Source organism: Blastomyces gilchristii, assembly GCF_000003855.2.
Source record: "Blastomyces gilchristii SLH14081 genomic scaffold supercont1.3, whole genome shotgun sequence".
NCBI lineage: Eukaryota > Fungi > Ascomycota > Eurotiomycetes > Onygenales > Ajellomycetaceae > Blastomyces > Blastomyces gilchristii.
The window spans coordinates 1,032,264-1,055,550 of NW_003101680.1; the positions used below are offsets into that span (position 1 = coordinate 1,032,264).

Here is a 23,287-nt window from a genome sequence, read left to right on the forward strand (position 1 = left end):
CTCTTTGGCCCGCAACGGTTTGATATCCGTTAACAGATCGAAACGTATCCCGCGGTAGTCAAGGTCACGTGGAAAGCTAGTCACGGGGTTTTCTTTGTTCTGCGTAGCCACGGCCGACGTCAAATTGCCGGATTGGGAAGTGGAGCAATTGGAATCAACCTAGATTTAACGACGTGAATATCAAGCTTTCGATTGTTGTGCATTGTCTATTGATCTCATTACTGGACAAGGCTCCAGATACAAGCACCTCTATTCTATTCTATTGTTCTTGTCCTACAATACTGAGTGTTTGGAAAAGTCACCTTTTCTTTTCCATTCTTCATTAATTTTGAGGCTGAAACTCTGATAAAGCTCAGAAGACTGACTACCTGCTTTTGTCCGCCATCAAGATATCTGGAGACTGGAGGAGCACAATCGTGGACCAACACGCTTTGCTGCTGTTTTGAAATACCATATATAACAGCTTCGGTTTGCCGGATTCAAAACTCCCACATGAGATACCAGTACTCCTCCAGGTCGTGCGGGGCTATCAGCGTGGTTTGAAGTTCTTCCATTGTTCTGCGCAAAGGAGACTGTGAGGCTCAATTCATCTATCAACTCTCCTCCCATTTGACTTATTCCTCTACGACCTTCCAATTCTTACTCTCTAGTTTATCCATCAAATCCAATCAAACAACATATATAAGTCCTTGCATCTCGCGAAGCAAGACCACCAAACAGCGCGCAAAATGAGCAAATATTCCACCCCAACCTGGGCTTCTATAACCCCGATCCCGCTCGACGATGGGTCAACTTACTATGACAATAATGACCCAGAGCGGCAAGGAAAAGGCGTGAGTGGGAATGGGACGTACCCGCTCGCCACAATTGCCTACGCGCCCGAGTACGAAGAGGCAACCTCGTACCTGAGGGCGGTTATGGCGGCAAATGAGATGTCCGAGCGGGCGCTGGAGTTGACGGGGGATGTGATTTTGATGAATCCGGCGCATTATACCGTCTGGTGAGTATTATATTATGTCATCTATGTCTATGTTGTGAAACTGGGGTGTTTCCGATTTTGATTTGGGTCGGGCTGTTGCTGACAGGAATGGGGATCTCTCCTCTCCCCCTTTCTTCATGGTCCAGGTTATATAGAGCTAAGATTCTCGTGGCGTTGAAGAAGGATCTCAATGAGGAGATTGAGTGGGTTAATAAACTCGCATTACAGTGTTTAAAGAATTATCAAATATGGTAAGCGGGAGCAATCAAATAATATTCTCACTGTCCCCTGCTTTGATAAGCCTGCTAATATGCAATACCAGGCACCACCGCCAACTTATCATGTCCAACTTGGAAGCATTTCCGACGCTCCCAGGTACCGAACAGCAATTCCTCATGCAGGTGTTCGCCTTGGACTCTAAAAACTACCATGTCTGGACATACCGCCACTGGCTTGTCCGCCACTTCAAACTCTGGGACCACCCGCAGGAACTTGCGGACGTCGAAACACTGATCGACCAAGACGTTCGCAACAACTCTGCTTGGAACCACCGGTGGACCCTAAAATTCGGTCCGCGGGGCGACGTCGATAGCGGCATGCCAGTAGGTGTCGTCGACAAGCACGGCCCCAAGGGAAGCCTCGACGTGGTGGATGAAGAGCTCATCGACGCTGAACTCGAGTATGCCAAGGACAAAATCCTTCTTGCGCCAGAAAACAAGAGCCCCTGGGCCTATGCACGTGGAGTGTTGCGGGCTGCTGGTAGGCCGTTAGCGGAGCTTAAGGGGTTTGCGGCGAAGTTTATTTTGGAAGAGGTAGATAGCGAGGGGTCTGTTGTTAAGTGTCAGGTTAAGAGCAGTTTAGCTGTGGAGTGGTTGGCGGATGTATATGTCGAGGAAGCGGAAGAAAAGGACGCGGAGGAAGAGAAGGCGAGGAAGGCCGAAGCGGTTAGGATGCTTACACTGTTGAAGGATAAGTATGACCCGATCCGCAAGAATTATTGGGATTATCGCATTCGCATGCTGGATGGGGAGTCTGTGGCAGTCGCTTGAGATGACTCTGTTGTAGGATGCAGCTTCGGATATTTGACATACATCTGGATGTGTCCAGGGAAGCTAGGTTTGTTTTCGATAACGACTGTTGTCAATAAGCGATCCCACTACATTGCAACTAAGGTATGCGAACAAAATGACATATTATGACAGGGAGATATGAAAAATCAAATTAAATAAACTGGCTCATTCACATTGGGTCGAGGCCTGGGTTATTTGCAACATTTCTGTATTCTATCCTGGGGGCTCTCTGCCCAAAAGAGTTGCACTCGATTTTCTTCTCTGAACTAAAACGTAAAGCCAAAGCAAAACAGATACGCCGTTTATACTCCCTGATGCCTAGTTCCCAGTGCTAAGACCTTTACATTCAAAAAAGCAAAAGAAAAGAGACGGGGAAAAAAAGTGAATTCACCCACTCTCCGACCCCCATCCATTATTCAGCCGCTCCCTATATTCTGCGGCCACCTCAACGGTAATATTACTTCCCCCGCAAACAATGACAACGACACGGCTCTCAGGCCCGAATCCCGGAATAACCTGCGCGAGTTTAGATGATAGAGCACCACCACCCACAGGTCCTCCATTGGCATGACCATTCACCCCCTGATTTGTCGCAACCGGCACAATGCCCTCCACACACAACCCACAAGCCAGCTCAACCAGCAAACGATGCTCATCAACAAGTCTCAAAACCCCTCTCGCCGCGTCCGCATCATCCATAACAAAGCTGTGCGCTTTCATCCCCTCAGGCGGGTACAGGACATTCTTTAACGTTCGCTCCGCAACCTGGATAGCCGCCAGCGACGTGGCCTGGGAGGAAACAGCCGGCAAGGTAACGAGCGAGCGCTTCTCGACCGCTTTCGCAAGGGACTCAGCCCCCCTCGTCTCCAGCGCGAGGATATGCACGTCCTTCCCACGACTGGGATCAACAACGCCGCGATCCTCCGCCCGGCGCAACTCCCGCTCAATCCCCAGCATGATGCCATTCATCAACCCGCCCCCACCAACACTGCATACAATCCCGTCGACGGGGAAGGGCCGTCCGCCGCCGCCCACCGCATCCCCGTCGTCCTCCGGCGGCATCTGCGCCGCCAACTCCTCCACCAGCGAACTCACCCCCTCCCACGCCGCCTCATGGTCAAACGGATGCAACTCAACCGCCACAACCTCGCGCCCGTCATCGCCGATAGCACCGCGCATCTGGCCCATGAGCACATTGCGCATGTACGTCGCGGCGGCGTCGATGGTATCGCCGTGCGGTACGGTAATGGCGCCCGCGGCCTGCAGGCGCTGCAGCATCATTTGCTTAGTGTAGACGGGGACGACGACTGTGCAAGGATACCCGAGGGCGCGGGCGGCGGTGACCGCGGCGATGCCCGCGTTTCCGCCGGAGGGGATGAAGAAGTGGAGGTTTTTGTTCTGGTTGGCGGGGCGCGAGAGGTGATGGAGGATTAGGTTGCCCATTGCGCTGAAGATATGGGTGTCAGTACTGTACATATGTATGGGGTGGGGGAATATGTGTTGGGTGGCTCATGAGCTACTACTGACCGTGATTTGAAGGAACCGCCTGGCTGCATGTTTTCGAGCTTGAGGAATATGCGGCTGGCATTTGTTAGTATTGAGAACCCCGTTCATAAATTAGAAGTGTTGTCGGGATTGCGAGTAGGGTGGGCTTACCATCCTGCCAGCTTTGACAGTGGCTCGGATTCAATCAGGGGTGTTTCCCTCCATGGTTTTGGTTGTGATTTTGGGTCCAATACCCTAGACCTGGAGTGGAATTCTTCATGGATTGGTTCCCCGTAGCTTCCCATCTTGAGGATAGGTAGGTATGTGGTTGATTTGCTCGGTTTGCTCGTTGCAAAATACGAGCTTTTCTAGCAGATGGATAGGAGAGATGTAGGATATATCTATATCTATAAATGATGTATGGGACGATGACGATGAGTCAGGTATCACAGGTCGTAAAGTATATTTTATTTCTCAAAGTTTAAAATGAAAAAATGGGAGCCTTGGAAAGGACTATAGATATAGGATGGGGGATTGATGGTATGTATCTCTTTTGGTCTTAGCTCGGATGTTGTAGGCGTCCTTTTTTACCTTCTCCGAATCCGGGAACAAGGCGAAGATCGTGACAAAACTAGGGACCGAATCTGACTGGACACATCCCGCAGCAGGTACTCCTGGATTTATTTATAGTCCGATCTCTTTTCGTATCTTCTTTTGCCTTCACTGGGGATTGAGTTTCCCGTTTTTCGCCTGAGCGTTGCATCCACCTGATCCCCATATAGTCACTTTCCCACTCTAGATGTTTTAAATCCCCCCGTCCCCCCCCCCCCCGGGGGGGCAAATAAAGTAGCTAGAAAACAGGGCAGAGGACCCTAGAAGTACATGTACATACATCCCTCCCCTGTTTATTTTCACTCCCTATGCATCATATATTCCCTTTTAATATAAGATTTTCTCTCATCTAATCTAACAGCAGCATTGTTGACAGAACAGAGGATGGTATTCCGCACAATTGCGACGCAAATGGATGTAGGTATAGTTACTTGGTGGCTTCTCTCATTCATCACTTGTATGTATGTACAGTCCATGTACAGAGTCAAGTCCGGTACAGAGTCCGGGCGGAGGTTGTGAGAAATTCCCCTATTCACGTACATATCGTACAGTAACTACATGTACAGTACTACCACCCGCATATCCAAGACATCATGATGACGTGCGAGTGGGTATTTTACTAGTTACTGTACTGCGTATGCTACTTTACTTGAGAGCGACATCTCTTGCTGTGCTGTGGCATTATTATTGTAATTGTCCTTTCCCTGTTGAGGCAGAACTTCCCCAGCGAAACAAAGAACATCGCGGGCAACCCAACCGGCGGCGTTCTAGGCGACATAGTTGTAGAACGTCGGGGGGTGGGGTGGTCGGATTAAAGTTTCCCGCGGAAAGTTACTGCTCGGCAAGTGTTTTCCGAACCGGCTTGACTGCCGGATGGGTTCCTAATTGTTGATTGCCGGCACTGGAATCTGTGCAGACCTGCCACATGTATGTATAGTACATACATACAATGTACTATATCAAGACACATCGATTCCAAAGGAAAAGGAGTTGTTTCTCTTGAATGAAATCGGCTGAGAGAATGATGGGCCATAGTGATTTAGTTTGAGCGAGCATTTCTTCTGATTTACGTAATGGATTTGACTGACAGCAAGCAGGCAAGTATATCTAGAGTAGAATAATATGATACAAAGTAGGAAGGGGGTTTCAGATGCAGGCATATGGTTTGGCCGTGGATCGCGTAAAACTGAATCGGCGGCCACGTTCCAGCCGGGAGCCTTGTACTGCACATACAACCAAGCCAAGCATGAGGGGATTGTTTCCCTGGGGTATCTGTACTCTATACAGAAGAGCTAGACCGAGGAGTCGAAAGTGGAAAAGCGTCGCAATCACCATAGTAGTAGCAATCAAGGATTGTCACCATATTCAAAACTTCGAGGATTTTTTTTCCGCCTGGGGAAGATGATGTCTGTCCGACCGTTCTAGACCTGGGCTGAGGCTCAACGGTTTTGGATCACATGCGCATGAGAAACCATTGGCATTTTGCCTTTTCTTTACTTTTTTTTTCTTGTCTCCCTAATCACCTGATTTCTTTTCTTTTCATTTTTCATTTTTCATTCATTCAACTCCGAGTGTTAATCCATCGTATTGATCAGAAGATCGCCTATCACCGCCACTCACGCCTCGCTTATAAGCGGAGGGAACAAGGTGCCGGTTGTCCCCTCTTTGAGATCCACAAGGGGAACTCCGTAGTCACGGTCCGCTCCGAGCTTGGCAGCGTTGAAATTGCGCTTCTCAACTTCCGCAACACCGAGCATGTCCAGCAACTCCAAGGATTTCTGCGGCATGAAAGGTTGCAAGAGGATGCCGGCTATGCGGAGCGATTCTGCAGTTGTGTATAGTACATCGTTTAGTTGGTTGGGGTTGTCGGCGCTGGGGTTTTTCACGAGGGACCATGGTTGCATTTCGTGGAAGTATTTGTTTGTCTGGATGGGTTGCATGGATACTGTGGTTAGTACTTCGGGTAGGGAAAGAAAGGAGGAAAAAAATATAGAAAAGGAATGGAAGAGGGATTGGAGATGCTTTGCACCTGGTATATAATTTCCATAATACTATTCAGCGCCCTGCGCGGGTCAAGCTGCTCCATCTCCGCTTTCACTCGCTCCGGTATCATCTCAAGAAGATCGTGATGTTTATCCCTTGTCAACTGGCCCTCAGTCGCCATGACAATACTGTCTCTGACATTCCACTTCTTCCCCCGCAGAAGCCGACTCGTAAGGTTTCCGATGCCCCACTGCAAGCCCTTCTTGTACCGTTCGATGATATAGGAGTTTTCATAGTCCGAATCAGAGGACTGAGCGCCGTCAATCGTGAGGTAGAAGCGCATCGTGTCGATGCCGAATCGTTCAATGGCAAAGTTCGGATTGACCACGTTGCCAGTGGACTTGGACATTTTCTCATGGTTAATTGTCCAGTGACCGTGTGCTAGGATTTGGCGAGGGAGTGGAAGGTCTAATGCCATCAGGAATGCGGGCCAATATATGCAATGGAATCTGCTCCGAAACGAGTATTAGTTTTTTTTGCAATACGTCTATTTGTGGACGCTGGGGGCTGAGTCCGTGATCGATTCCACTCACCGCAGTATATCTTTGCCAACTACATGCACATTTGCCGGCCAAATCGATTTAGAACCATGGGGGAAGGGGTATCCTGCATATGTTATGTAGTTCACCAGCGCATCCAACCAGACGTAAATGACTTGAGACTCGTCATAAGGCACTGGAATTCCCCACTTCAACCGACTGGCGGGTCTCGAAATCGATAAATCCTGTAGTCCCGACGAGACGTCGCTTACAATTCCATCCATGTAGTTTCTCGGCGTGATGAACCCGGGATTCTTCCTGAAATGCTCAAGCAATGGCTCCTTGAACGCCGATAACCGGAAATGATAATTCTCCTCTGACGTCCACTGGACTTCTTTCCCGGTTTCAACAGACGTCTATGGGAAGGATAGAATGTTAGCTAGGGGCAACCATTGAAACTGACAAGGAGGAAACGCACAATTATTTTCCGTCCTGTTGACGGGTCAAGGGTCGGCTGGACTGCTGAGGGAGGATAGAATGCTTCGTCACTGACGGAATACCATCCTTCGTGTTTCGACGTGTATATATAGCCCCGGTGGTTGAGCATGTCCTACCCAGAAGTCAATATTGCCATTTCATATGGGATTTGAGATATCGCACTCCACATACCCAAAAGTAGCGCACTGCCTCCTTATGCTCGGCGTCCGTCGTCCGTATAAAATGGTCGTACTCCACATTTCCTTTTCTAGCAAGATTCTTCAATCTTGTTAGAAGGAAATTGCCATCACGATTTCCCAAACAACGGTCTTCGGATTGGCTATCATACCTTAAACGTCAGGCAGTTCTGATCGCATAGCTCTTGCGGTGTCATCCCGAGTGCGGCCGCCGCTTGTTGAATCTATACCCCAAAATTTCCAATGAGCGCTGTGTCTAAAATACGCCATATCCGATCCCAATCAATCATACCTTCAACCCATGCTCATCCGTACCCGTAAGGAGCTTTGCATCCGTATTACCCAATAGAATCTGCCACCGTTTCAACACATCTGCGACTATCATGGTATATAGGTGGCCCACATGCGGAGCTACGCGCAACAAAAGAAAAAAAAGAAACCAGTTAGTATCTTTCTATGTACCCAATTGAACAACTAATTGGAGAAACAAAGGAATAGCCAAATCTCACCGGCATTGACGTAGAATATAGGCGTCGTGACATAAAATGGCTTCTTATCGGCAGCCTGTGACGGTGCTGTGCTGAGAGCCCGCCATTGCGGTCTCCGACGGAACGAATTTCTGCATGGTGAACATATCCACGGGCGCCTGTTTGTTGGCTTTGTAAACCTCGCCGCTCGGGAAATAGCGCGAAGCCCGAAGTCTAGCATAATTGCCTGGGCTTTTGTGAGCTGGGATGCAACTTGAACAGCGAGTTGCGGCGAGAAAGTTGAGTTCCGGGAAACGAGCACGTGGTCCGAGCTTCTAGAACAACCCCGAAACAAATATTTTCCTTTGACACCACGTCCTATATTTTATTGTCAAGGCATCCTTAACAATCAACATAGTCAACACTGCTGTCTACTGCGTACGGCTAGATATTGGCAAAGGCCTGTTCTACTAGAAGCTCGTGAGAGCTGCACATTTACTTGTTTTTACCTCCTGCATTTTTGCCAAACTGCAAGTCAATCAACACACCCACCACCTCTACCATGGCGCAAGTGACGGAGGATACCCTCACTAAGATATCTACGGAGGGTACGTCTCTTAAATATGTAAAATACCAGAGTATTCCATGTTCCCGCATCTAACCTCGCAAAAACAGCCGCCTCAGACTTCGTCCAATCCTTCTACCCCGCCCTCCAATCCGCGCGAAACACCATCGCCTCGTACTACGCCCCCGCCCCAACTCTCTGCAAAATACTCTTCAACGGCAACGTCGTCGCATATGGGTCCTCCGTACAAGAAATCTTCGCAAACCAAATGCCACCCGCACACTACGAGGTACACTCATACGACTGCCAAATCATCAACACGAATTATCCCGCGATTCCTGCGGCATCATCCACCGCAACAGCCAGCGCAAAGCCATTATCGAGCTCCGCAGCGGCAAGGAATATGTCAATCCTGGTGATTGTGAATGGGTCTGTGAGGTTTGGGGAGGAGAGGGGCCCGGGAGACTTGTCAAATCGGGGATTTAGTGAAACGTTTGTTCTGGTACCGAATACACAGGCTGATGCTGGGGGCTTGCAGGCTAGGGGGAAGAAACATTGGTTGATCCAGAGTCAGAATTTTAGGTTGGTTGTGTGAGACGTTTATAGGAATGGGAGAAGAGGAGACTGTGAATATCTGAAGAGCTTATATTTTGGGAAGAGCTTGTTGACCGTCCATGGCTGGGACGATATATGAACTTTCTAACATGCAAGACAGCTGGGATTATTTGAAAGGAATACAAGAGGAGGCATGTTGGACTAGGAATTTACCCCGACGGCCTGCTCGAACTGAATATACAATGCAATACTAGCGCCATATCCGACGGGAAAGGGAAACGAATCAACATAAGGTATATCTAGGCCAACCACCAACACTATTTTCTCGGATGTCTCAAATTCGCCTTCACGCGTTCGACCAGATCCTCTCTTGACGCAGTCGAACTTGGCAGGAGACCGCGCTGTGGGGATGGATTGGTTACGTCAGATGAGAAATTCTTACCCGCATAAATTTACCTGGGGCCTTTTGGGGCGGGGGAAACGGCTTAAATTGGACCAGCACATACCGAACTAAGCCACCGTCTCAGTTCCTCTATTGACCAGTTTTCTGGGTCTTGAAAGATGGGTTAGCAAGGGTTGAGTGAAAAGAAGGACCTGTGGATATCTGGGATTGGAAAACAACATACTTCCTGTTGGGTCTGGTTCTGCGGGAAACATATCGCCACCCCAGATCGTCCATGCTGCCGCCGCTGTTACAAGACCTGCGAATCCTGCAAATACAGTCAGCTAAACAGCCGTGGAATGATTTATTGTATTGTTTGCATTTACCAAGGAATAGATTCTATCGAGCAGTGGGAATTAGCATGGATACATACTGGATTATAATAATAGTTTGCTAATATGTATTTCAGTAGCTGTACCTTTGAATTCAAAGCTTTATCCAACGGAGTAGGCATCTTGGCAACTATATTTTCTTATGTATAATCTTGACTTATAAGGTAGTAAAGGTATATCGATTAACAAGGACACATTCCCCCTATCAAAACAGCGTCGCCTAATATTCTTACATAATCAGATCCATCCAATGCCAAGCCTCATGCATGGGCCTACCTACCACATTAGGCCGTCCTGCAACCCTAATCAATCGAGCCCTAATCAATCTACACCGCACGCACAATCGGAGCAAGCTGAGCCCAAGCTTAAGAGGAGAAGTGAAGCTTTAATTTACGACAGCGAAACTTGATATCATCAGACTGACCGACGTCCCACCTCCATCTCCCATATCCAACCTCTACTCACCAATTCACACCGCCCACCATGCCTAGCGAAGTCTCAGATATCAAGCAGTTCATTGAGATCTGCCGGCGGAAGGATGCTTCATGTCTGTCCACCCCCTCCCTTCCCTACCCCAATGAAGCTAGCAATTGCAGGCAGATAGGAGACGGGAGCTGTGTTGGGAGAAAATACAATTTATGGGAGGAGATTCATGGAATGCAATAATGATGGAGTTGAATAAGTCATATGCTGACTTTGGAGATGTTTTTGCCTACTTTTGAAATATAGCTGCCCGTATCAAGCGCAACCGCAAGACTTCCCAGATCAAGTTCAAGGTCCGGTGCCAACGATTCATCTACACCCTCGTCCTGAAGGATTCCGACAAGGCAGACAAGCTCAAGCAGAGTCTACCACCCTGTACGTTGCGGTCTCCGTTTCCCACTTCCTTTTTCTTGATTTCTTGTTGCGTCGGGAGGTTCTGCAGGGAATATAAAGTCGGGATGATTAAGGATTTTTGGGATCATGATTCGAGAATACAAGAGCTAACAATGTGCCACCATGACGGTATAGCCCTCAAAATCGCCGATGTCTCCAAGGGCAGCAAGAAGTCCACCTAGACGAATGGTTTTCGGGGTTTAATGAAGAAGGGAGCGGTGTTGCTGAGGGGACTTTTAAATAAATATAAAATATAATATTTGAACAAAAACAATGAATAACAAACCTTCCATCGAATACACGACTTTTTTCAACGGTAAACTGGGGGGATATATCCATTTGGCATTGACCGTGTGAATATACGTTTATCTCATTCTCTTCTTTCGGAAAGGACGAAACTCTCAAAATGGAGATGATAGCCCCGCTCAACGAAAGCAAAGTTGTCAACGGAAGCCAGGGTGCTGTGAGGTTTCTTACTTCTTTTCTTCATGTCGACATGGCAAAACCATTGTCTTGAAGAAAAGCTCCACCTACTACTACCTAAGTGCTTTTTTGGGAGTTGATGTAGTCAGTGAATGACTCCAATATCGAACGAATGATATGCTCAGAGCCCATGGTTTCTTATAAAATTTTGCCTCTTTATATACCTCTTTTATCTATTTACTTCTCATTTTATGAGCTCGTGGAATGCCTGTCGGTGTAACACTGGCTGATGCCATTTAGTCGTACTTGACATTAACCCGGATGACCTCATTTGGGGATGCTTCTTCTTGCCATTGACAAGGCCTCTGGAACACCTGCGCCTGTCAGGCCATCTTCCGTATATACAGTTATTGCTGTCTAAAGCGATTCGCGATCTCATTGATATCATGCCAATATTAACATCGTCGTGAAGCCCACTGGCTCACTTTGTCTATATTTCTCTCTTAAGAAACCTTTGAAGTGACCGTAAGAACCCTAATCGCCCCATCACCGCTCATATCTCATCTCAGTGCATTCCTCCACCCCACACCTTCTCAACAACTCCCCCCCTTCAATCCCCCTGAAACCTTCCCTCCTTAACTCCACCTCCCCAAACACATTCGGCTTATCAGACACCTTCCTAAACCCCAAGCTCTCAAACAAGGCTAAACTCCGCACATTATCCGCTCCAATCTTAGCGGACAGATATGCTAGCTTCTCCCCTACCACTTTTCCTACTTGCGCCTCATCCCGTCTCGCATCATCGGCAGTATGACCGCAAGACACACCGCCAGAAACAGGCGCAGAGGACGACGGTAAGGAAGAAACAAACCCCCTCAAAATGTCCCTCTCATGATCCGCAATATACTTCAAAAAACATACCAGCCCTGCCTTTCCAAACCCTTTACCCTGCTTCGCTTTCTCTGCAATCATAAGTTCTATTTCGCCAACGACTCTTGCGCCGCCGCGGTTGGCAGCAGAAACAATACCATGGTCGTTGCCACCCTCCTCCTCGCCCTCCTCATCTAATCTCAAAAACAGATTCACGTCTCCCAGCATTGACTCTGGGGCATCCAAACATGGGTCAGCGAGTGCTCTCGTAGTACCTGATGACTCTGCGGGCGGGCTGACGTTGATGTCTGTAGCAATCCGAGCTGGTAATGCGGATGGTGATAAAGAAAATGTTTCATGGACCGGTAGGCAGATTATAAAGGTTAATTTATCCGCGTCGGTACGCCAGCTGGCTTGCATGGCATATTCCTCTTCGAGGGCTAAGGGTTCGGAGGCGGTGGCTTGTTGGATTTCCTAGGTTTGTATTATTTATTTATTTTTGACAAGGTGTTACTGATAGAAAAGTGGAAGAAATCGTTATATGCTATACTCCGTATGTACGTGTACATTATGTATCCGTAGACATGTGTACTGAAGTAAATATATTGAGAATATGTACACTGTATGTTGCATATACGTACCAGATCCTTCATCCACTCATGGTAGCGCGGCACATGGTGTTTGCAGTATGGGACCAGCAGGACGCGGGAAGAAGAGAGGGCTATAAGGTTTTTGTCAGTTTGGGTAGCAAGTTGAATAGATCAGAGATTGTTAAATTCCCAAACATTGAGAACTGCCCAAGGTCTGCCTGTGGGTGGGCAGACAGGGCTATAGATTAATGCCATGACGTACGTACCGGTCTTTTCGTTGATGAACATAATGAATCCCTATAAGAAACAGATAAAAGTTCTTTTCAAAAGTTCCTTTAATGTACATACATATGTGTATATGATATGTTTTGCCCACTTAAGGGATTGAAATGTGAAAGGTTATCAAATTTTCATGACCAGTTTGAAGTTGAGAATGAATGACCTTCAAAAAGTCACAAATGATTTACTCATTTTCTTCAAGCAATAGAATACTCAGAATTACTCCTGTATATTCAACTCTTTTAAAATATTATTATTCTCACTATACTATTCTTTCAGTATATTAGAGAACTTTATTTTAATTCTCTTCTATTTTCTAATCTTCTCTTTCTAATTTCTTATCTGCAGAAATAGAAACAGAATAACAAATTAAGTTAACTATAGAAGAACTTGATATAAGCTTTACAAGCTTCACAGATCTCAAGAATTACATTATAGACTAGCTGCTGTAAGAATTGCAGAGGTTTTCAATATAAAAGACTTGAAGAATTGATAATAATCTGATTTTTTGCTATCTAATGAATTCTTAGATACAAAAAAAAGGAAAAGAAAAGAAAAAGAATTGAATATCATTATATCTCTTTTAAAAGAAAACAAAACAGTAAACAATACTTGTAGGAAAAAAGGAAAGGATTTACTCTCAAGGATTCCGCAGGAAGTATCTAGAGCTCATGAGACCAATCAATCCTTGGCTCTTTCTCTAGTACATACATTGAGGCTTTTCGAGATGAGCGCCTGAGCAAGAGCACGAGAACACGTGATGGCAGCAATAGTCATTATCGTATCGGCTCTTCGTGTATAGTTGTCCAACTGAGTTCCATGGCGCTATTCCTTGAACTTTGAGGTGGAATTCTGACGGAGCAATTCCCTACACCGCTCCAGGCTGCTCTGAGCTTTCGAAAGTTCTTTAGAAAAGGTAGATCTGTTCTTCCCAAGCCTTTTCCTCTTTAGTCTGAGGTTCGGTGATATCGCAGATAGCGCATTGTGCATCTCAGCTCGTTCAAAATCTACAAGCATAGGGCGATTGCAGTCCTCATTCCATAAAATATTTCGTGGCTCGACATCACGGTGCAGTACACCTGCAAGGTGAATTGCTTGAAGAGACTGTGATGTCATCTCAATCACGCATGCTGAATTATCCAATTTCATAATTTCCAAGATGAGCTTTCCCGCCCAGCTCAAAAGGAGCATATGAGTATAAACTCCCTTGTCATAGTAATATGGGTATTTTGGGTCAAGCATGACAATTCTGAGACAAACAGGAACATAGTTTCCTTGAATATTGTGAAGCCTATGATACACTTCATTTTCATGTTCAAGTTTATGTGAATTGTTGCATTCGACGCCCTTTGCAAGTAGAGTGTAGCCATGCAATGAAAGATGGATTTTAAAAGCTGCTTCACAACTTCCCTTCTTGTAGAGAGAGCAACAGTTGACATCCAGGTCATGATCCCTGGAGAGCTGCTCTTGAATAAGAGTACAAAACTCCACTGGCTGAATCTGTGGCTTAAGGTGAGCTAGATAGTTCGGGCAGGAGGTGTCAAGTGAATCATTGTCTTGTAGAGCCAGCAAGCACTGCTGAGAACAGTAAGGTTGGCTTTTAATCTTTGGTGATTCAGCAGCATGATCTATCCAATTCATATCACTATCTTTGTTGAATTGCTCTTTCTTACCAGATTTTTGATCTGGGTTAGAGCAGGCTTGAGCATTTACAGTTTGTTCATGACGTGTGGATGGTGACAATGGAGATGGAGATGGAGATATTGAGGGGGAAGGGCTTCTTGATTGAGGTACAATATCTGTGTGTGGCCGGCATCTGGGTTGTAATATCATCTGAAAAGGAGAAAGCTTGGTAGGGCGTCAGCCCTGATACAGAGGTGAGACATTCTTCTGCTGAGCAGTTGGAGGTGTTTGCTTCAGAATATCTGAGTATTCAACTGATCAGATGCCAAGTTCTGTGACAGCATCATACCATTCTTGCAGGACAGAAGGGGACACTAGAGCTCTTAAGATAAATGATAGTACCTGAGCGACGGCAGTTAAATGGAGACTGTCATCATTGATTTCTTGAACATCTTGGCTGGGAGTACAGACAGAACACAAGACAGATGACAGATCATCAAGAATGTGTAGAAAGATAAAGGCTTCTCCAGTGCATACATAGCTGTACCGGACTCTCTTGACAATCATGTAGAAGAACAACTGTGTGATGACAGCAGCGACTAACTGCTTTGAGTAGAAATCAGAATCATCTGAGTCCTTATCAATTACTTCTTTGGAAGGATGAATGTCCTGAGCCAGCCCTCTCACAATTTCATTCCGAGTGAGCTTGTGGGGTGCCTTGTACTCAATAGCGAGCGCCGGGATGTGCTCATCACCATCCTGGCGATAGATGCAGAATCGATCTGCCTGTCCTCCTGTGACCATTGTGGTCTCCTTTTTCTTTGCTTTATTCTTCTTGCCCATTCTCTTTCCAGTACTTGATTCAGTCCCAACCATGGATTCAATAGATGACTGCTGATCACCCGGGTTCAAATCAGCCGCCCGCACTGAAAGCCCAAGGTTAAGATGGCTGTCAAAGGTAATCGATCCGCGCAAGCCGAATGCTCTCTTAAGCTCGTCATTCTCATATATTCGGTCTATTATGGCCCGCACTTGATTTTCTACCGTTTCCCGTTCATAGTACCGAAGATCCCATTCCGAGGAAATTGGGCTGATAAGTTGGCGGACGTAGTCAAGCTGATGTAGAGAGGGGAAGAGCTTTTCTGTCAAGAAATGAGGATGCTGATTGAGCTTGTGCCACACCTTCATTTGCTCCTCATTGAATGTGTCCCACAACGTGATGTGAGTTGGAACCCTCCGATTTGTTGGTCTCGTTACCACGCCTTGAGTTGTTTGAGTAGGGTCAGTCACGATCTTGATCGCGACTAACAATTCATGGCAAGCATGTAAAAAGAGAGGCAGTGTTGATGACTCTGAGCTCGCAGCCAAAGTTTCTGCTTCTTCACGTCGTTGTTGCTCTTCTTCACGCCGTCTTCTTTCGCTTCTCGCCTCAGCTTCCGCATCTTGACGCCATTGTCTTTCTTGATCAAGTTCAGCTCTTTCTCGCTCACGTTCAGCTCTTTCTCGCTCGAGTTCGGCTAACAATTCTTGTATTTTCGGATCCATTCTAAAGTCATAATCTTATAGTAATGTCCCAACAGTGCTGTATGTGCTTAATTACAAATTGGAAAGCGGAGGAAATGTGGTAAACAAAACAAAGTGAACGGAACGGATTATCTTACTTCCGGGCATATTTGGCGAAAAACCACCCTGCAATGCTACCCAAAGCGTCCCTACGCAGCGTAGCATGTCACCTTGTCCAATTAACCAGCGCCACATAACCACTAGTTATTTAGAGGGCCAAAAAAAAAAAAAAAAAAGAGGGGGAAAAGAGTCAGCAATGATTTATCCTTCTGTACTCCGTACATACGCCTCAGTGTCTTGAGGGCGCCGAGTTCCACGATGTCGAGAGATTACCAAAATGGGAAATTAGGACAGGGAGAATTCACCTATCGATGCTGTAACTCGGTCACTAATGCAAGTTCCAGCCTACTCTCATTGAGGGAAAGTTCCAGCGCGCTACGCTTAATTACGGTGGCTATGCCCCTCTTCGCATTCATACCTGACATGCTGCATCTCATAAGTGATATCTAAATATGCAATAATATACTTCCCTCCAATAGCTAAAAGTCACATAAACATGGTTAAATACTCCCCAGCAATACAACCCTACTCCATTTTCACATCCCTATCACGATGGTTCTCCGCACTCTCCTTCTCAAAGGTAGCAAACTTGACAACTTCCACTTCCAACGTCTCCGCATCAACAAGTACGATCTCGCCGGTCTCGCTGAATTTCGGAAGCGCTATTACGCGTACGCGGGTACTCTGCTCTTCACCGTTATCCGAAGAAGAGAGAGCGGCGGCGGAGCCTTCGACAATTCCCGTTCGGAAACTTGGTTGGTTCCCTGCGAAAAAGACGTGCGGACAGGCCTGGAGGGTGAATGGGTCGTGGGATTGATAGGGATAGCACCCTGGGAGTGTAAAAGCAGGTTAATGAGTCCAGTTCAATTTCGTAGGGGATACAAGGAAAAACGTTGAAGATAACGAGGGGTTAGAAGGAAAAGACATGAAAAACACGTACATAACGTATCAGGGGCGGTGGGTACAGCGCAACGCCACCTTAGCATGGTTTCCATTAGCTGTAATCGCGCCTCACCATCTTTGTCACTCTCACTACCCTGGATGATATCCCCTTCGGCCTCCAAATCTATATAGCGAAGCACATCATCAACATTCTGTCCACTGCATCCCCAAAACCGCCAGCCCTCCACCTCGCCCTCCCAGGGATTCGTGACATTATCTAACCAGCCTGGGTCTGCGGCCTGCTCCGCCGCTCCTGGGCGCGCTGCAGAGCAATAGGCCTTTGAACGGGGAAACATTGCCCTGTGAATTTCCTGTTGGGGCAGTGAGAAATTCGCGGGATCGGTTTCGCCAGGCATAAGGGTAACGGGAATACTTGGAAGAATCTCAGCGAGAAATGAATCGAAATGATTTATTGGCGAAGCGTTGTAAGCTGTGGCATCGTAACCGTACTTTTTAGGGGCGTGACGCTTTTTCGCCAGGGCGGGGTCCGCCTTTTCAGCTTCTGAATGAGGGATAATCATGCTACCACCAAGGGAATTTCCGGCAATTATGAGGCGGGTTATTTGGGACGAGGATGGAGGGTTATTGCCGTTGTGTGTTTGAATGGGAGGCTCGTTATATCCAAGAAGGTAATCTGTTAAGAGGGACAAGGCCAGTGTGTCTCCTGAAGTGCCGGTGATACCAAGACCGCTGACTAGGGCTATCCTTTTTCTTTTCCCTTCAGTTCCGTCGCTACTTTCTTCGAGAGAACTGCGCTTCCGCTTAGTAGGCTCTTGATGAGCAGATGACCTCTCCCAACGCTCGGGCTGAGGCGGTAGATCGGGTACCTTAATATCGATGACTTCAAAATCGCCATTGGCGTTCTCCGTGCCGAGGACTGCAACAATTGCGCCTGTGACGAGAAGAGATGATTGTAGTAAAGTTCCGGTCAGTTGCAAACGGCCTGACTCATCCTCTAGCATGGTCTTTGTCAATGATTGATTCGAAGAATCAACATATGTTTTTCGACTAGGAGGGGCTGCAGTCCAGTGCTAATTGTATTGTTAGATTGAATATAAAGCATGAGAATATATATAAGAGAAAGTAGCAACAAGTTCCCAAATATTGACTAGCTTACTTCTTTTGAAATGTCGTCTAGAATGTTAGGCTTCAAGGGAAGATCCATATAGATTGTGCCAGCGACCCAACATAGTTCGCCTTGCCGTACGTCAAGCACTCTGTCTACCCGCCTTGCATACTCTCCTGCAATCTAATACAAGGGGGCTCAAGTTAGCACACTTTAGGAAAATATAGCAAACATACCAGCTCTTAGCTCTTTCTGATGAAGGGGGATATTTCAACTCCGGCGCTGAGAAAAGCCGAAATCCAACCTTATTAAAGAAATGACATGAACATACATTAAACCCTTCCCATGAAGCGACCGCAATTTCTGTAACGGCAGGCTTCAACCTCGCCAATCGCAAAAAGTAAATGTCAGCATATTGCTGCTGATAGTGCCTCATTTCTCCCCGTGGCAAGACGAAGGTAGAGAGCGGGGAATATGCCGACGGCTGCCGATATACTGGTGCATATTCCTCATTATCACTATCGTGAATCAGGTGTCAGTTTTAAAACCCGTTCAAAAAGTTATCTCCGCCCTACGACCTGCTATGCTATCGTGTTGGAGCATGTTAGGGACGGCATACCTTGGCGGGCGGAGAAATTGCTCCGCAGGATTGTCTAGGGTCATCTTCTCAATCTGCTGGAAGAAGTCTTGGACTATGGGAAAGCAATCAAGAGATACGTAAAGCCTGCACGCTTCTCTGTTCGTCCGCGGGATTCAATATTCGTCGTCGTCGTTGGTTTTGGAGATAATATCACCGAAGGGCAAAAGCGACGCGACGTCCAATTATCCACGCGTTTTTGGTTTAGCGGCTGCGCCAACTTTGAGTAACTATCACATGATAAGTGGGATTTGTGGCACGTGCTCTACCCGCTATATCTTGACACGATAAGCGCGCTATCTATCTTGGAAACGGCGGCTGTATTCTTATGTATAATCCATGGATAGTAACCATCATGATCAATGCCTTTATTCAAGTCCAGGGTATTACTTTAGGTGTCAATGGCATGTGTTCGATTTGTGGTGGCTGCTGCTGAATACCGGGTACGTACCCCATGCCCACTTCATATCCTTAATTTTAGGGGGAAATACGCAACCCTGGAGGCGCAAGTGGACCTGGCAATGCGCCTAAATCTTGGTAGGCCCTAAAACCCAATTAACTACTTAACCTTCTCGTCAGGGGTAAAATAATTAGAACATGTCAGACGACGACGACACTGCAAAGAAGAGCGGAGAATTCACGTTTCATTCTTCTATTACATAGTGAGCATTTCAGGCCGGCGTTTAGCGGAGATATAATTATCATCTTTAGCGCTGAGTCGATCCGGCATACTGCTGAGATTAGCATTGCTGTTGGGGACTAAACTTAGGAGACCAATTAATCACCGGCGAGCACGTATGGAGTAAATAAGCAGCCCAGTCTGTACACAGGACAGGGGCAGCTGTTCTTCGGGAGGCCCAAACTCCGGCAAATTGGAAATGGAGAGAACGGGGGTTTCTTCAGCGGTGTTTAGGGGTCACTTTCGCTTTCCTTACCTAGATAGTGCTTGCAATTAACTATTGCTCCTAGAAGGCTGGAATAATCCCAGCCCGGGTCAAGCAAAAAAATGCCCACCACAAACGCCGATCCTGCAGCTATTTAGCGTGCTGCTTCCCCGCTTCAGGGTTGCTGCATATGGCTGGCGACTCTGCTCCCCTTCCCATTTACTCTCTCTCTCTCTCTCTCACACACACACACAACTGCAACAATGGCACTGCAATGGTTCTGAAAAATATGTCCTCTTCCCGACGCGTCAATCGATCCCATCTCCTGCCGAATGGCGAGAGACTGTTTTACATGTGTACTTCCATCTAATCCGTAGTCGATCCCCTATATTGCGCCCCTGATAAGCGGTATGTGAGCCATGCCTATAGTATGACACCTGACAACTGTCTAACGTATATCTTCCTAAACCAGCGCCTACAGTTCACCCAGCCCACTCCCGAACCATAAGAAGCATACATATTAATCTCCCAAAAAATCCCCCAGAATGAAGCTTTGCTTGTCCGCCCATTCCAGTGGCGGTGGATTAGGTGCAAACCTCTCCGTCATCACCACCATATATCTCCTCCTCGCTATCGTCGCCTTCACCATTGCCCTACCGATCACACAACAATCAGATTCAATCAGCACCGTTCAACTTCCAACGGTACGCGAACAGCGAAGTCTACCCGGGTCGCTTGCAACTGCTCCGGAAGGGGCGGTTGGGGACCCTCCTTCGCCAGTGTATGGATCAGAAGGTCATGATACAGAGCCAATGCCAACGAAGAAACCCGTATATTTCACATTGCTAGCGATTTCAGTGTTTGTGTGTTTTATTATTGTGCTATTAGAGAGGTTGTGATGGTTTCTTCTTCTCTTTTTTCTTTTAATTTTAATATCTCCCCCCCTTTTCTTTGCCTTTTTTCCTTTCTGCTTTCTTTACTCTCGGGCTTTCTTTGTATCATAACTGCTTCAAGTCCTTTGTCTTTATCCCCCCTTTTATTCATGCATTAACATAGCGAATCGGGTATGGCGTCAAGGGTAAGGGGTCTCTAGCTTGGAAGCGCGATGGACTTTTCATGGGTAGTTTGGACGGTGTGATATGTTGTGTCGAGGGAAAACATAAGCAATGGATCTTTTGCCGCCGTCACAAAGGGCATGTTTTTCGATACGCGAATGACAAAGCTGAGATATTCAGGGTCAAAGAAGCCGTGTTCACCACGATTGGTGGACAGGGGCATGTTTCCTAGCAATTTTGTCCCAGACGGATATAGCTAAAACTAGTATTTATGAATGAAATTCTAGTGGCCTGGTATTTTTTTCCATCATTGACAAGTGAAGAAAAAACATTCAGTGCGTAGTACCAGCAACAGATCCAAGTTAGAAAACCCAGGTTTCATGTCAACAATGAATCAGAAATTGACAGTATTATTTTCAGGGCTTGTCAACCAATCTTTTACGAAGACAGACAGGCCTGGAAGCTTGGGGTGATTTATTTAGTTCCAACTAACACCAAATTAAGGTTCCATGCAACTTCCAACATCATAGCCAACACTTGATATTACATTACAACAGAATTCTGTGTCTTTTCAGTGCCTATACAACGCGATAAAGAATGGGGTTAACAATATTTTCGAATTGTATGAAACGGAGGAGGGTACTTTTGTTTCCACACTTTAAAAAAGGATAAATACTTCGCTATTCTTTTCGCGTGGTCTTCGCTGAAGGGACAGAAAGCACCACAGGGCTCGCTGTCAGCTGTAGCTACACCCACCGCGAGTTCTATATATGCTCTACAAAACTAGGTGAAAATATTCCACTGAATATAATAAACAAGTGACATGGCCAACTTGCCATACTCTGTTGAAAAATGGCGTCAACATGTCGCAACGGACCCGTTGGAGGGTCACGATCTGTCGTCCCTCAATGACTCGGCAACAGCAGCTTCAATGGAGCCATCCTTTTGCACTGGGACAGGATTAGATATCCTGAGCAACTACATTTGTCCGGATATCGAGACAGCGGACCGGGAAGTCGTCTTCGTGACTTGCTTTTGGGCAACCGTGTCTGAATCTCGAGTACGACTCTGCGAAGCCCTCCGAATGCTGTCCAAAAAGATCGTCAAGAAAAGAGCAGCAGCTTCGCCACATACTACTACCGTTGAAAATATCAAAGTCTACATTTGTCTCTCATCAGTTTCCCTCCTACAGAAGTTACGACATACCGAATCCACAGCTGGATATGTTTACAACCCGACAGAATGGAACGAGCAGCTCAAACTCCCAATCCCGCAAGAGATCCCCGGACTAGATCTGACCGTCAAATCCATCTTCATCCGGCCCTTTTCCGTCATGCATCCCAAATTCGTCATCGTCGACCGGAAATTCGTCTGGCTGCCTAGCTGCAACGTCAGCTGGGAGTCATGGTATGAAGGCGCCTTTCGCCTGAAAGGCCGCAGCATCGTTGAGAAATTCCATAAATTCTGGACAGAGGTCTGGAACCCCGACGCGCAACAGCCACACGGAGCAGCTGTCGGAGGAATATCAACATTCCCGGCCACGGCAGATGTAACTCTCCCACCTCTCAAAGACCCACCAGCCAAATCGGCCGGTCAACTCGTAAAATCGTTCCCCAACACCCCCGCAAACAGAGAACTGCACACTCTTTTTCTCCCATCATCGCACCATCAAAACCCGGCTTTCCGCCCGGGCATTTTCCGCTTACCAAGATCGGAGCCGCGCACGCCGCTGAACGCCTTTACCAAGTTCCTGTTTGCGAATGCCGAGAGCGAGATATACATCATCACGCCCAATCTTACCGCGAAGCCTGTGATGCACGCGCTAGTGCAAGCGCTGGAACAGGGCGTCAAGGTCACCGTTGTAACGAACATGAATCTCATGGTGATGGAACAGCTAGCCACATCAGGGACGACGACAGCCCGCTGCATAAATTCGCTGATGAATTCACATAGACGCGTGCTGTGTGCGTGGGGAAAGAAGGAAACAGACGCGACGGATGCGACGAAGCCGGGTAAATTAACGGTTCGAGAATGGAAGGTCGCGAATTCCCGTCGGTATAATCTAGGGGGCGGAAGTGCGTTTGTCAAATCACATTTGAAGCTCACTGTTGTTGATGAGAGGGTGGTTCTCTTGGGCAGTGGGAATATGGATCGTGCCAGCTGGTATACGAGCCAGGAGGTTGGCGTTGCTCTGTATTCAGCTGAGGTCGCGAAGGAGATTCTCCATGAGGTACTGATGAGGGATGTGGAGAAACATAGTAGAACTATTTACGAGTCGTTCGAAGCTTGAGCTTGCTTCTTTTCGTTTTCCTGTCGCACCGTGGGATCTATCTATTTTTACTAATGGGAACAAACACTGTAATATTTAGAATATAGAATAATATAATTAGAATTAGAATTAGGCGCTAATGTTTAATTTCTGGTGTACACATCATTCCAAATGAGTGTGACAATATCGTCGCCAGCTTCGCTCAATACTTCAATTTGCGGATTCTGCTCAGGAGCTACTCAACAATACTACGGAAGCACCAATATCGAATTTATGATGGAAATCTGTTGAACGAGTTTAAAAAGATGTTTCTTAGGGATTTTACAGCAGTAGCAATGATATATACAGTACTCCGTACATAGTACAGCATAAAATAAGCATGACACACATTTTCGGCCCGGGAGAGTGGCGTCACGAGCGAGCCGAGGGCCGGGTCAGGTGATCTCA

At 46.9% G+C, this 23,287-nt stretch overlaps 10 protein-coding genes across 12 annotated transcripts; 5 read left to right on the forward strand and 5 right to left on the reverse strand.

The window, feature by feature from the left end:
• The first annotated feature begins 51 nt into the window (after nt 1-51).
• On the forward strand, nt 52-4,902 carry BDBG_01859. 2 transcript variants are annotated; one of them, XM_031720519.1, is made up of 4 exons: nt 93-574; nt 651-1,000; nt 1,126-1,230; nt 1,302-4,734. In XM_031720519.1, the coding sequence occupies exons 2-4, from the start codon at nt 729-731 to the stop codon at nt 2,026-2,028; spliced, it is 1,104 nt and encodes a 367-aa protein (XP_031576732.1). In that variant the 5' UTR covers nt 93-574; nt 651-728; the 3' UTR covers nt 2,029-4,734. The 2 variants fall into 2 exon arrangements, with proteins under 2 accessions (XP_002627188.1, XP_031576732.1); XM_002627142.2 differs by having other exon boundaries at nt 52-1,000; nt 1,302-4,902.
• On the reverse strand, nt 170-4,929 carry BDBG_01860 (threonine dehydratase). The gene is made up of 3 exons (XM_002627143.2): nt 3,706-4,929; nt 3,577-3,630; nt 170-3,496 (listed from the first exon to the last, which is right to left on the reverse strand). Exons 1-3 carry the CDS (start codon nt 3,837-3,839, stop codon nt 2,437-2,439), a joined length of 1,248 nt encoding a protein of 415 aa, XP_002627189.1. The 5' UTR covers nt 3,840-4,929; the 3' UTR covers nt 170-2,436.
• Nucleotides 4,930-5,010: 81 nt separating this feature from the next.
• BDBG_01861 (methionyl-tRNA synthetase) lies at nt 5,011-8,119 on the reverse strand. The gene is made up of 8 exons (XM_002627144.2): nt 7,852-8,119; nt 7,635-7,753; nt 7,495-7,566; nt 7,338-7,424; nt 7,147-7,278; nt 6,723-7,084; nt 6,176-6,638; nt 5,011-6,071 (listed from the first exon to the last, which is right to left on the reverse strand). Exons 1-8 carry the CDS (start codon nt 8,048-8,050, stop codon nt 5,763-5,765), a joined length of 1,743 nt encoding a protein of 580 aa, XP_002627190.1. The 5' UTR covers nt 8,051-8,119; the 3' UTR covers nt 5,011-5,762.
• On the forward strand, nt 5,529-9,983 carry BDBG_01862. Of its 2 annotated transcripts, XM_031720520.1 has the most exons (4): nt 5,529-6,178; nt 6,350-7,784; nt 7,866-8,417; nt 8,485-9,983. In XM_031720520.1, the coding sequence occupies exons 3-4, from the start codon at nt 8,372-8,374 to the stop codon at nt 8,967-8,969; spliced, it is 531 nt and encodes a 176-aa protein (XP_031576733.1). In that variant the 5' UTR covers nt 5,529-6,178; nt 6,350-7,784; nt 7,866-8,371; the 3' UTR covers nt 8,970-9,983. The 2 variants fall into 2 exon arrangements, with proteins under 2 accessions (XP_031576733.1, XP_002627191.1); XM_002627145.2 differs by having other exon boundaries at nt 5,529-7,784.
• On the reverse strand, nt 8,997-9,891 carry BDBG_16477 (STE24 endopeptidase). The gene is made up of 5 exons (XM_031724422.1): nt 9,790-9,891; nt 9,698-9,710; nt 9,556-9,639; nt 9,436-9,482; nt 8,997-9,330 (listed from the first exon to the last, which is right to left on the reverse strand). Exons 1-5 carry the CDS (start codon nt 9,823-9,825, stop codon nt 9,247-9,249), a joined length of 264 nt encoding a protein of 87 aa, XP_031576734.1. The 5' UTR covers nt 9,826-9,891; the 3' UTR covers nt 8,997-9,246.
• A 35-nt stretch (nt 9,984-10,018) lies between the features above and the next one.
• BDBG_01863 (60S ribosomal protein L38) lies at nt 10,019-11,795 on the forward strand. Its single transcript, XM_002627146.2, has 4 exons — nt 10,019-10,250; nt 10,433-10,561; nt 10,715-11,527; nt 11,747-11,795. Exons 1-3 carry the CDS (start codon nt 10,187-10,189, stop codon nt 10,759-10,761), a joined length of 240 nt encoding a protein of 79 aa, XP_002627192.1. The 5' UTR covers nt 10,019-10,186; the 3' UTR covers nt 10,762-11,527; nt 11,747-11,795.
• Nucleotides 11,191-12,937, reverse strand: BDBG_01864 (uncharacterized protein). Its single transcript, XM_031720521.1, has 3 exons — nt 12,729-12,937; nt 12,514-12,593; nt 11,191-12,346 (listed from the first exon to the last, which is right to left on the reverse strand). The coding sequence occupies exons 1-3, from the start codon at nt 12,748-12,750 to the stop codon at nt 11,549-11,551; spliced, it is 900 nt and encodes a 299-aa protein (XP_031576735.1). The 5' UTR covers nt 12,751-12,937; the 3' UTR covers nt 11,191-11,548.
• Nucleotides 12,938-13,566: 629 nt separating this feature from the next.
• Nucleotides 13,567-18,658, reverse strand: BDBG_16478 (uncharacterized protein; the record flags this gene model as incomplete). Its single annotated transcript, XM_002627149.2, has 7 exons — nt 13,567-14,574; nt 14,902-15,910; nt 16,517-16,817; nt 16,928-17,960; nt 18,047-18,178; nt 18,327-18,513; nt 18,615-18,658. The coding sequence occupies 7 exons, from the start codon at nt 18,656-18,658 to the stop codon at nt 13,567-13,569; spliced, it is 3,714 nt and encodes a 1,237-aa protein (XP_002627195.2).
• Nucleotides 18,659-19,620: 962 nt separating this feature from the next.
• On the forward strand, nt 19,621-20,803 carry BDBG_01867 (uncharacterized protein; the record flags this gene model as incomplete). Its single annotated transcript, XM_002627150.2, has 3 exons — nt 19,621-19,924; nt 19,989-20,379; nt 20,573-20,803. Exons 2-3 carry the CDS (start codon nt 20,062-20,064, stop codon nt 20,801-20,803), a joined length of 549 nt encoding a protein of 182 aa, XP_002627196.1. The 5' UTR covers nt 19,621-19,924; nt 19,989-20,061.
• Nucleotides 20,804-21,082: 279 nt separating this feature from the next.
• Nucleotides 21,083-23,194, forward strand: BDBG_01868 (uncharacterized protein). Its single transcript, XM_002627151.2, has one exon. The coding sequence runs from the start codon at nt 21,395-21,397 to the stop codon at nt 22,859-22,861; it is 1,467 nt and encodes a 488-aa protein (XP_002627197.1). The 5' UTR covers nt 21,083-21,394; the 3' UTR covers nt 22,862-23,194.
• Nucleotides 23,195-23,287: the final 93 nt, after the last annotated feature.